The 13,361-nt window shown below is 41.5% G+C and overlaps 1 protein-coding gene across 1 annotated transcript in view; it reads right to left on the bottom strand.

The window, feature by feature from the left end:
- Hydin (HYDIN axonemal central pair apparatus protein) overlaps positions 1–13,361 on the bottom strand; it is a 318,432-nt gene that overhangs the window by 104,700 nt on the left and 200,371 nt on the right. Inside the window, exons 35-38 of the mRNA XM_027933192.3 lie at positions 11,113–11,352; positions 7,083–7,230; positions 4,318–4,491; positions 2,377–2,550 (exon numbers count right to left, since the gene is read on the bottom strand). Of these exons, the coding sequence (XP_027788993.3) occupies positions 2,377–2,550; positions 4,318–4,491; positions 7,083–7,230; positions 11,113–11,352 (736 nt within the window). The remainder of the gene's footprint in view (positions 1–2,376; positions 2,551–4,317; positions 4,492–7,082; positions 7,231–11,112; positions 11,353–13,361) is intronic.

Genomic DNA, 13,361 nt, shown 5'->3' with positions numbered 1-13,361 from the left:
CATATTTTATTTATTTGTGCATTTATCAATGACTTTTGGATTATTTCCACCTTTTGGCTATCGTGAACAGAGATGTAAAAGACATTGGATATATATATATATACTGTAGTTGGACATAATACTATTCTATTTCTATTCATTCAATACACCTGTACAACACCATTTTTAAAAATTGTGGTGAAATAAACACAACAAAACATCTTTTTAACCATTTTAAGTGCATATATATATATATATATATATATATATATATTGTAGTTGGACATAATATCTTTATTTTATTTATTTATTTTTATGTGGTGCTGAGGCATGTGCTAGGCGAGCCTGGCATGTGCTAGCCGAGCGCTCTACCACTGAACCATAACCCCAGCCCCAAGACATTGTTTTTTTTTTAATATTTATTTTTTAGCTTTAGGTGGACACAATATCTTTATTTTATTTTTTATTTTTATGTGATGCTGAGGATCGAACCCAGTGCCTCACGCATGCCAGGCGAGCATGTTACTACTTGAGCCATATTCCCAGCCCCAAGACATTGTTTTTAATGGCAAGACAGTTCCCTGCATCAATGTACCATGGCTTAATTAACCAGTACCCCATAGTGAGTGATTCAACTGACCCCAATTTTTATTATGGTACACAGTGCTGCAGTGAATACTGATGCAGTTAACCTTTGTCCACGTTGATAACTGTTTTCCTAAGCAATGCCTAAAAGTAACATCGCTAAAGGGTTTACACTTATTCTTCCCCCTCTTATAAAACAATGTCCCGGATTTTTCTCTAATATTTTAAAATTATTGTAAGGATAAAGGCTCAAACAATTCAATTTGAAATGGGGTGTTGATGCTCTCCTTCTTAACCTTATATCTCCGAGGCCAGCAATTTAACAGTTTGGGGTTAATTCTTTGGCACATAAATGATAAGCTGAAGAGTCTTTTATTGCCTTCAAAAATTAAATTTGCTAACTTCACCATACACCCCAAAGGGGCAAAATCCTCAACGCTGAACAATCTGAGACTCAAACTATTTTGCTTGAAGAGTCTTTGCAAACTGGAAAGCTCCATTAAAAAATGTGAGAATTGTTGCTGAGGTTGACATTTCTCCCTAATAGTGCTTGTCGTCTTCAGATGGAGGTGTGTCTGGACCCTCCTTTAGAGCAGGGCTAATGACCCGCTCCAGGTCTGAGCATTTGCAGGGTCAACTCTCCAGCTGTCTTGATTGCTTCATCGTCTCTCCGACACTCCTTCCAGTGCAACACAAAATGGCCATGAGTGGCTCTGGGCAGTGGGGTCTTCAAAACACTTTCCATCACATTCTTAAGCGTCTTATTCGATTTCTACCTGCTGCTCCCAAATCTGGCCTCAGAATTTTTAAGCTCTGGGTTGTGACTCCTCAAGGGAAGGTTCTTTAAAGGAAAGGATAATGGACTGTTACTCTTCTAAAGATTCCTGGAGCTTCTCAGTGATGTGAACAAAGATGTTCCAGAAACGCAGTTTGAGTGACAATAATTGGATCTGAAAGGTCTCCTTGCTCTTCTTCAAGGAAGCTGAAGCTAAGAGAGCCCCCAGGACATCCTCCCAAGGTCCTGCTGCTCTGCCACTTACTACCTGGGGGACCTTGGGAGGATGTTCTAAAGTTTCTTTGAACATTAATTTCAGGTGAGGTAGAGGCAATCGGACTCTCTTCTCCAGGTGGTTGGGGAGTTTATACAGAGAAATGAATGGGAAGGAGCTCTGCAAACTGGAATCCACTACACAAGTTTAAGATCCTGTGCAACGTAGGTGATTTTGCTCACTTGAGTTTATGGTGAAGTTGTCATGTGTAACTTGGGGGCAAAAAAGGATCCTTGTGAAAGATTCTTCTTCTTGATGGGACTATGATTAGCAAAATATTCTTTGAAATTCTTTAGTATGTGATTGGAGTGTTTTTTCAGTGGTGATTTAAACTCCAGATATGGTGACAATGATGGATGATAACTGTCACTGTAGTAATAGTAATGGTAATTTCTTTCAGTATTTACAATGTGCCAAATACTGACATAAGCATTTTATACAAATGTTCTCCTTTGCTTCTCCCAACCATCCCATAAAAGAAATACTATTAATGCCATTTTATAGATGAGGACACTGAGCACAGAGAACTTCAGTAACTTTCCCAAAGGCACACAGCTATAAATGGCAGTGCTAGGATTGGACATACGTAGGGCCGTTTGGCTCTGGGGTACATCTAGTAATTACTCTGGTATGTTGTTTCTCAAATGAAATTGTTAGTATCTGCCCTGACCACACGGTGGATGTCACTACCCTGGAAGCCACCAGGTTTATGGAGGAGACATGGCTTCCTTGATCTTAACCTCCCTTCAGAGTTGTCACATACCAGACAAGGGTGTCCCATGGATGATAATGGCGATGCCTTTCCGGTTCTTGGCCAAGTGGCTTTCTGAAAAAATGTCAATGCCCAGGTGACGAGCGATAGCCTTGTTCACTGGATTGTTTTCCACCTCTCCAACTTCTTCTGCGGAATGGCTGTCAATGCTGTGAATCTTCTCACCTGCAAAACAAAAATATGCATGCATATCTGCATGTGTGTATGCATGTGTAATACACCCAGAATGTATTGATGTGGGGGCTGGTGGCAGTGGGGATAAATTTTTCTTTTTAAATGCTGTTGTTAAATGGCACACGCTACAGCCGTCCCCACCTAGAGTGTATGAGAACATTCTTTCTGGCCAGTGATTTGTCCATATCGTTTGAAATTAAAAAAAAAAAAATAGGCACTCTGATTTGAATTCTATATCTGGAATCTCCCCTGCTGAAAAATAAAAAGCGAATTTGTACGAAAAGAGGGACTGCTTATAGTGACAAAATATTAGTGATCAGCTGAATTTCTAACATCATGGGAAATTAAATGATTGCATAGTCACAGTATAGGATTCATGCAGAGTAGCTGCAGAAATAATGACCTAGATAGCAGAGGCTGGTCAACTTCAGCCCATAGGCCAAATCTGTCCTGCTCCTTGTTTTTGTAAACAAAGTTCCCTTGGAACACGGCCATGGCCCTCTGGCTTGTGCTGTCCCTGGCTGCTTCCATCCATGCTCAGGGACAGAGCTGAGTAGCTGCAGCAGAGACAGCGTGGCCTACAGAGCCCAGGATGTTACAGTAGGACCAAACCTTGATTTAGATCAAAAACATTGGTCTGGAGGGATGTCTCTAATGGAGAAAAGCAAACGGCAGAGTGATACATATGGTATTCAGGGCAGTATGTGGCCAAATACTTACAGTCACCCAAACACGTTCAGTGTTTTAGTGACAATTGGGATGATATCCTAAATTTTGTCTGCAGCTTGCTTTTTCACATATTTTTAGTAGCTTTTCATTTATTAAAATACAGATTTTATTTTTTTAAATAGCCTCTAAATAAATTCCATTGTAAAGATTTGTCATAATTTAACTATTCCCCTACTGACGAGCATCTAGATGGTTCCCAGGTTTTCCACCCTGAACACTGGGGTGTGCTTCTGTCTTCACAAGGTGTCTGGCATTGCCCAGATGTGGAAGATGGGGGCACAGCCAGGATGTGTGGGGTGGGGAAAGGCTGCCTGGGGTGGCCAGAAGCCACTGAGGGGTTGATCTTGGTGGGATTAATCATGAGGCATGGAAGCCAAGAACTTCTGTCTTGGTCTGTTTTCCCACTGCATTCTTCCACTTTAATTTATTCACCTGGCAAATCTGACAAGGGCCCAGAATGACAACTTAACTCTTTCAAGATCTTGTTAGCCTTGCTCAGGATTCCTATTCTCTGAGCACCTGGCAAGGCAGTGTGTGCTTCATCCTGACAGGCAACAAACAGCCCGCATAAACCCAGTTTTGCTGAAACTAATTTTCTAAATGTAAGTTCAGTGTCTTGTGTACTTTGGGGAAAATACATGCCAGACGATGCGACTGCAAAACTGGGAGGTCAAGAGGAGGACTCCAGTTAGAGGGACACTGGAAAGAATGCTCTCCAGTCTCCCAGAATAGCTCTCCAGCCACCCTCCTGTCTGCTGAAATTCTAGCATTAAAGATTCAGATTAATATTTAGCCTAGTTAAAATGCAATTAACCGTGGCAAGAAGAATGGGCCATATGCTGAGCTCCCCAGCAGACGTCTGTGCTTGGGGCATGATGTGAGGGTGGACTGGGGCCTCTCCAGAAGGCAGGGAGCCAGTACTAGGGGGCCCAGAGGGGATATCCATGGCGAAAGGTGACAGGGCACTGAACTATCTCCTCATTTCTGCTTAGAGAGAACTGGCCCCCAACCATTAAAATGCTCTATTACTTTGAAACACTATCTTTTCCAGGCTGTCCTCATCCTCTTCTTCATCTGGGTAGATTCTGAGGTCAGGGTAGTGCCGCTCTTCCAGGTTGGATGTGACAGAGATCCCTCGGCTGAGTGATGTTCGCTTTGTGCTGGCAGAGGTTCCCTGGTCGGAAATGGTTATATCTTTGTCTTCTGCAAGGGGGAAAAAAGATGCAAACACAGGAGGAGGAGCTGGGAGGGGCACAGGGGCAATGGGGGTCCAGGGAGTTGACAATGGGGAGAATCGCTGGATAGGCCACCGTCATCCTGGACTGTGAAGCTTCTCTGTGCATAGGGTTTCTATATTTTAACATTTGTTGAGATACCCAAATTATACACTTGCTCAGAAAATTTGGAAAATCCAGAAGAGTCAAAAGTTATAAAGTTTAGCCCTATAAAGATACTGGGAGAGACAAAGAAATGGTGACAGGAATCATAGCTGAGTCTTATAATACCAGCACAGGAGGGCTGCAGCCTCTTGGATTTTGAATTCTTAATTTTTCAGAACTCTACTTGGGATCAAATGGTACATTAACTTCAAATGGTACAACTAACTTCTCCTGAGCATTTCCCATGTCACTATTAAGCACACCTGCCATTTTGTCAGATCAGCACCCTCCTCTGTGCCTTGTTCACAGTGTCTCTGTGGGCTAGGATTGTATAAAGGTGGGTCCCTTCACCTGGGGCAAGATATCGTTTTTGTTTAGAGCTGAGAGTTGAGCCTCAGGCTTCTTGTGAATGAGGCAGATGGCCTTCCATGGAGGGGCCCGGGAAGCAGACAAGGACGGTCTACAGCAGAGTGCACAGTGAACGGATGCGGGGAGAAGCGCAGAGAGTGCCCCTTGCTGGTGTCACGACACACTCCTCAGCCTTAGCTCCAGATCACTTTCCACTGGGCCAAATGGAAAACTGCACCTATAACTGTGGTCTTTAGAGATCATGAAAACAAGGTCCTTCTCTGCCCTCATGACGTCCTTTGTACATGGCAGCCCCTTGTAGCCTTCTGCCTCAGGCCGTGGGACAGTCCCTCTAAATTTAACTCTCTCCTCTGTCCCCTTCCTGACTGTGAGCTGTCAAAGTCAGGGGCTGTTCACCTCTGATTTTTCTCCCCCAGCATTTCAACTCAGTGTTTGCAACACGGAGGGTGCCTGTTATGGGTGCCTTCAGAGTCATATGCTGAAGTCCTAACTCCTCAGCCCCAAAACCTCAGAATGTGGCTGTATTTGAAGATAAGGCCTTCAGACAGGCAATTAAGGCAGAACAAGGTCATACGGGTGGGCCCTGGTCCACTGGTGTCAGCAAAAGAAGAGGACATTAGGATTCAAAAACCCACAGTGGGAAGACAGTGGGAGGACAGGAGGAAACTATTGAAACCAAAACTATTGATACCTTGACCCTGGACTTCTAGCCTCCAGGATCATGAGAAAGTCAATTCCTGTTGGCTAAGTCACCCGGCTGGCATTTCTTAGGGTAGCTCTAGCAAACTACCACAGTGCTCAACAAACATGACTGGCTGGGCCAGCCCTCTTCTCGGCCACATGAGCATTTACTAGCCTTGCTTTCCTGAGGGACCACGAGGCAGGCCAGAGGACAGCTCATTCCCTCAAACAGCACAAATTTGTTGGGTGCTGTAGGGTAACATTTGCCGTTCCATGTCATGGGTTTATAAGTGAGGGACACATCTCTGCCCATATGGGTGCTTATTTTTGGCACCAGGGATTGAACCCAGAGGCACTTAACCACTGGGCCACATCCCCAGCCCTCTTTTATATTTATTTAGAGCCAGGGTCTCACTGAGTTGCTTAGGGCCTCACTTTTGCTGAGGCTGGCTTTAAACTCAAGATCCTCCTGCCTCAGCCTCCCGCCACCACGCCTGGCTCATATAAGGGTTTCTTATCTAGAGGAGGTGATATGAGGGTAAGAAGAAAATAATTACCCAAGTGATGGCTGCTCGAGTACATGAGAGGACCCAAGCAGATGATGGGATGACTCAGGGGTGCTGGGCCAGAAAAGACAAGATTATTAAGAGAGCAGACCAGCTCTAGGGCTGGCTTTTGAGCACAGGGATGGGCTTGCTGTATGAAATTTCTTGTATGAATTTCTCTGCTACTTCTTTTAGGGCACAAATGTCTACATTACTCAACACATTACTTTGCATTACCAAGAAATACCCCTAGGGGGCAGTGGAGTTGCTATCAGTTATGGATTCTTCGAGTCAAAAAGATGGGACTGGTTCTGCCACTTCACACTGTTGACTTAGACTTTCTGTTCTTTAGTTTCTCATCTGTAGATGTAAAGCCCTGAGTGGAATGTCTAGCAAATATTCTTCTATCTCTATTGGCTCGTGAGTATGTGTGTGTGTGTATGTGTATGTGTGTGTGTGAACTTAGTTGTTGACAGATTTTATTTATTTATTTATTTATATATGGTGCTGAGAAATGAACCAGTGCCTCACACATGCTAGGCAAGTGTGCTACTACTGAGCCACAGCCTCAGCCCTTCTATTAAAGCTCTTTTTAAATCTCAATACCACACTGAACTCTAGTGAGAGCAGAATCTGCCCCAGTCTTTGTATCCATGACCTGGGGATAACAGGACCCATTTTGGAAGGGTCCTGTTACAGAAGGCACCTGGCATCAGGCAGGTACTCTGTAATTGGTTAGTAATTACGGAGTAATTCAGGGGTAATTCAGAAGGGCCAGGGCAGTGGCTGGGGCCAAGGGTTCGCCATGGTAAGTGCTCACCATTCTCCTGTGCCTTCATCTGCTCTTCCTTTGACTTCTTCACCTCCTTAAAATATTCATACAGTTCTGGGGGCAGCTTCTCCCCGGGACTGCGGGGTGGCAGCAGCAGGGTGTTGTAGGAGTCATAGCCCTTCAGTTGTCGCAAGATCTGCTCAAGGGGAGAACGAGAACTGCTGTTGGTCACACTGAAATTTCTTTTTGTTCTTTGATCTTGTGAAACCTCTGCTCCAACCTGAGGCTTGAAATTTGTAGAAATACTTCCTGGATTTCACGGGGGGGGGGGGTTTGCTTTGGAGAGATCTAAAAAGTAGGGCTGAACCCTGAACTTATGGGGGTTCAAGATCCTTATTTTGCTCCATGTGAGCCTGGACATTTCTCATGTGGCAAAGAATTTTCTTTTTGCTTTGAAAATAACGTAAACTGTTTTACTTTTTTTTTTCAATGACAAATGTACAGAAATCTACAGGGACACATTCATTAAAAAAATGTCATGCACTGCTTAAGAATAAGACATGAGAAATATGTTAGGGAATTTTGTTGTACTAATACCATACAGTGGACTCACAAACTAAGATATCATTAGGCAATACAACCTTAGGAGACTGCTGTCTAAAATGACCTTATGTGGCGCATGGCACATATTACACTAGAGTTCTCATAAATAGAGGATCCAGGGGAAATAAGGTAAAATGGTATTAAATGGTGTGTGTGTGTGTGTGTGTGTGTGTGTGTGTGTGAATATATATTAGGGCTGCCAGATAAAACGCATGATACCCAGTTAAAGTTATATTTCAGATAAACCACAAATACTTTACTTTAGTGTAAATATATTCGATGTGATATTTGAATATTCTTATACTTTGAAAAAACATTTGTTATTTATTTAAAATTAAAATTTAATTGGGGAGCCTGTTTTTTTTCTTATAAATATTTGAGAAGGAAAAGACATATGTATATGTATAAAACACAGTAAAATGAAGTTAAAAAACATGTACTTCCTCCCCTACCTGATTTATTGGTTTGAGAGTTTGTTTTGTTATGTAACCCTTCTCTAAGATCATCATTTTTACTTGTTTGAAAGCCCCTGATAATAAGTTCATTCTAAAATTTTTAAAGAAGAACAAAGGACCGAGAAGAGTTTGAACACTGGTGAAGAAGAATAAAGGGAAGGCTTGCCTTGCCCAGCACCAGAACTTACTATGAAGCTACAGTAAAAGACAGAGTGGTACTATGTTTGGGCTGAAAAGTGAGCAATGAGAATGAAGAACGAGCTCAGTGTAGATCATCCAAATTGGAAATTTATATAGGACAGAGGTGGCATTTTCTAGTGGGAAAGGGAAGGAACATACCAGACTGGTGGATGTTGGGGTACGAAGGTGGCCAACTTGCATTAGTTGGGGACCGTGGAAGGGCTAACCCAGCTCCAAAGCTCCTTGTGCAGTTAGATCTAAGTTCTCCACTGCAGTCTCCTCATCGCTCATCTTCTCTGTCTGTCCAATTCTCATTTCCTAGTCTCCCTGAATAGGTGTTGCTCCTGAGAGTGCATCTAATACATCTTCCAAAGATAAACCTCAGAGTCTTACATTGTGCTTTCCATGGAACCTGACGCACCACAGAGGGTGCTGTGCCCACCTAAGCCGCTGAGGATCTCATATCTAATGAAAAGATTCCCTTCTAGAGGGGCAGATTCTGTTTCTGAGAACACTCCTGGGGGCAGAATGCGCATTAGGCAGGGTGTAAACATTGGCAACAAGGCATACAGAAGATTCAAAGGCTGAGTGGGGGAGGGTCTAGAGGAAACACAATCCCCTTAACTAAACCATCTCCAAATACTGACCCACTGAAATCATGAGATAACAAATGCTTATTGTTTTAAGTTTCTGAGTTTTAGGCTAATGTAACATACAGCAAAGATAACTAGTACAGTATCAGACTTCATGTGCAGTCACATCTTACCAGCAAATGATGTAGTAGCACGTTTAAGATACTCATGTGAAGAAAATGTGAGCTAAGGGTGCTGTATACAATCAAACTGAGCTTCAACTGTGACCTCTAACAAAAGACCTGACATTAGTACTGCGGAAGTCCTGGAAGGAGAGTAGAAGGAGGGTAGGGCTGAAAAAGTACTCAAATAAGTAATTGTGAGCCATTCATGGGCTGTGTGTGTGAGTTACATGCATTGTAGCTATATGAGGGACAGGTCTGGCATTGCACGCTGATTGCGCTGCGTGACGTGTGTGCACCTCTCCTCTCACTCTGCCTGTGATCCCACACAGCACCTGAGATGGGTGTGACTTGCCAAGATGTCAGTCAATCTGCTGACCATAAGACATCACTTAGCAAGACTCCACCTTTGAAATCTTATCCCCTGCCTTATTTGGTGAAGAACATTCCATCAAAGTTTCTTTTTGTGTGTCCCCCCTATAAAAATAAAAAGATTCCGGGTGCATGCTCTCTTTTCCAGCTAACCCTTAAGGTTGCAGAGCCGTCCTACCCTCGACATGAAAACTACTTTTGTGTTGTGTGATTTTTTTCACCGTTTTCTTAGTTTAATATTGCAGCCAGCTCCTTTGAACCCAGATCATCTTGTCAGTGCGGGCAGCTGGCGAGAAGTAATGGCTAAAATTTCCAAATTGGGAAAATAACAATCGACAGATTCAAGAAAATATACAAGTCCCAAACTGAATAAACCAAAAGAAATATATGCCAAGACACATTACAGTCCGATTTCTATAAATTAAGGCACAGAAAATTTCTTGAAGGCAATGAGAGAGAAAACTTTACACACACACACACACACACACAAATGCATATGCATACACACATTTATCCATGTAGAGAGAAAATAATTCAAATGACGTTGGATTTCTCATTAGACCAGGCCAGGAGGAACTGGCATATTTTTCAAGGACCGGCAGAACCATTGTTCCAGAAATCTATATCCTGTGGGAAAAAAATCCTTCAAGAACAAGGGGAAAATCAAGACATTTTTAGATGAAGGAAAACTAAGAATTTTTCCTTTCTTGAATCTGTAGATTCAAGGAAGGAAAACTAAGAATTTTTTATTTTACCAGCATACTACATTAAAATAATAGCTAAAGGTGGGTCTCTAAATGGAAAGGATATGAAGAAAGAAGAAATCTTGAAATACCAGGAGAAAAAAGAAAGAACAATGGAAAGAGTATAAAGATAAATACATTTTCTTCTCCTTTGAATTTTTCTAATTTATGTTTGAGAGTTGAAACAAAAATGATAATGCTGTCTGATATAAGGAAATATTTAAGACAGTTATATTAAAATGTAAGAAAGGTAAAAGGAGATAAAGGGAGAAAAGGTTTCTAGTATAATTTAGACTGATAAAATGTCAATACCAGTTGGTTATAAGCCACATATATTATATATATAGTAATATGTACAACAACATATATATGTATACACATATGTATGAATGTAGAACAACAACTAAAGAAGTTACATAAAGAGATACACTCAAAAACACTCCAGGTAAATAAAAATGAAATTTTACTGATAGGAAGGCAGGAAAAAGTAAACCTAGAACAAAAAAAACTCCAAACAAAAGGGCAGACTTAAGTTCTAAGATATCAATAATCACATTAAATGTAAACAGTCTAAATAAACCAACTAAAGACAGAGATGGCAGAATACATTTTTAAAACATCCCCAATACAGGTTGCCTACAAGTAACTCACTTCAAATATACTGACACAGGAAAGTTGTTGTATATAATTTTTTTTTTTTTTTTACTGTTTGAATCTGAACAATCAATATGCATTAGTTTTTCAATTATTTTTTAAAAAATATATATTGGAATCACAAAGAAGCAATGGATTCTGCTCAGGCAAGGAAACAGGTCAGGAAAGGCCACAGCAAAGTGATGAGTAAACTCACAAGAAGGCTTCAAGGGAATGAGAGGGGAAAGACCCAAGTTATTCCACACAGAGAGAACACAAGTACACCGCAGGGCCCAGCATTTGCTGGGAAATTGAGTTTGGTTGTGGCCTGTACTTACTTTTTCTTCAAAGAGATATTGCTGGTCAAATTCTAAGGAGTAAAACTCAATTGGAAAGCTGCAGGGATTCTTGACTATCACCTCAGCCTCATCTCCAGAGGTATAAGGCAGCAGTGGTCCCAGTTCCAGAACGGAAGGACTAAATTCCAGGCGTGGCTCCAGACCCTGCCCAGATGTCAGCAAGGAGAGCTTTTGAGGGCTCTGACCAATATGGAACAATTGGGTTTGGCTGTAGAATTTCTGCAAAACAAAAACAAAACAAACATCTGATTTTTAAAAATCTGTTATATGTTATGTATAACTGAAAAACTGCTAAGGGGACAAAACTTATCCTATTTAGAAATTTTCTTATAAAGTGGCATTTATATCACTGGGTATTTATATGTTGGGTATCTAACCTGCCAGGCACAGCACTGAGAACTTCACCACTTGTAGCAGGCCCTCTGAGTTTTATCCTCATTTCCCTCAGAACTTCCTGGGTGCTCAGACTTGCACTTGCCACCATTTTCGCCTCTGGGCCCGAAGGCTCTCATTTTGTGACCCTGCTTGGCATGGAAGAAGTGCTCAGAAAGTAACACCTGCCGAGAGCATGCCACTAGCAGTGATTCTCAGAAGTCCTGTGTAAGCATCCTGGGACCCTTGCTTCTAGGGAGGGATGATTCTCAAGTGTGTACTTCGTAGTTCACCCCAGAATTTGGTGGAATGGCAGAGCTATGGCACTCAGTCCATCTGATAGAATTACAATCAGATGCCAGGTGACAGTGATACATACCTACTCACGTTTTCTCAAAATGGGACAGAAATCTACTTTCCATTCAGTAGTTCCTAATCTTATTACATTATTAACAATTCAGATTCATAGGCCCATCCCTAAAGATCCTGGCTCCATGGGGGGAGAGCTGGGCTGAAGATTCTGCATTTTAAAACAGATAACAGGACATTCTGATATATCTGGGCTCCTAATGGGTTGGGTGTGGGGCTGTGAGTGGCTTCACAATGTGAAGAACACTTAACTATGTTAGCTTACCAGGCAGACATGAGATGGAAGGAATATGTATGGACTTATCTATAAATTGGGGGAAAAATCCAGTTGTTGGTTAAGGGGGTTTTCTATGTAGTTATGGACTTAGCACCTTATGACCCAAACTTCCATATTTTAATTGCAGTTTTGGACAATCTTTCATTCACTTCCTAACATGGAATATTCTGAATACATGGTATAATGCCACAGAGTTGCTAGTGTGGACACCAAATGATTTCTCTGTGCTTTTGGTGGTGATGAAGATGCAGATGTGGGTTATGCTGGTTTCAAGGCAAACTGATTCCTTGACTACACCCAGCCAGGTCTCCCAATTGATAGAAATATTTTATTAACTTTGACCAATTCCAATTCAATATTTATGAAAATGCCTAAATAAATCTATTTTTTAAAACATTTACTGATATTTCCCTCATTTGGTAATGAGAAAAAAACCTCCCAAATCTTGAGTAAATCCATTTACAGTTTTAAGACTCCCTAGGAATAATAAGCATATTATTCATTATTTTCTAAAAGGGTTAGGAAGATTTTGATAATGGTAGGAATATGGGCCTCATTTTAGAGTGAAATATGAAGTCACATCCTTTTCTTCTTTCTACTATACATTATTAAGCATTTCCTTAAAGCCACTACCAGGAAAATGGGAGTTCACTTAGGTGTTCACACTGATTTGTCTTTGAAAAGAATAGAATAGAGGAAAACATCTCTCAAATAAATGCCTTAGGCTTTAAATAAATCTTTCTGGTGTAACTTCTTGAGAATATTTCTGGCTTTAGGGTTTTATTATTTTTCTTTATTCTTGGTTAGGAGTAGTTTCATGCTGATGGTCTTTATAAAACAAATGTCTGTGAGGCTCAGGGAGACTGTTCACCAGGAAGTTCTTCCTATCATGACTACTGATGGTAAGACTTTATAGTTGTGGAGACTTTTACTGTTGCTTTAGTCAGCTTTTTTTGTTGCTGTAACTATGAGACCCGACTGGAACAATTGTAGAGGAGGAAAAATTTATTTAGGAGCTCACGGTTTCAGAGGTCTCAATCCACAGACAGCAGATTCCATTCCTTGGGGCTCAAGGTGAGGCTGAACATCATGGAGAAAGAGTGTGGCAGAGGGAAGCAGCTCACATGATGATCAGGAAGTAGAGAGAGAGAGACAGACTGGCTCCACTCTCCAGATACAAAATATATACCCTAGAGCCATGCCCCCAATG

Source organism: Marmota flaviventris, chromosome 18, assembly GCF_047511675.1.
Source record: "Marmota flaviventris isolate mMarFla1 chromosome 18, mMarFla1.hap1, whole genome shotgun sequence".
In the NCBI taxonomy this organism is placed as follows: domain Eukaryota; kingdom Metazoa; phylum Chordata; class Mammalia; order Rodentia; family Sciuridae; genus Marmota; species Marmota flaviventris.
Note: the sequence above shows the minus strand (reverse complement) of the source record. Positions and strands in the feature narration are given on the sequence as shown.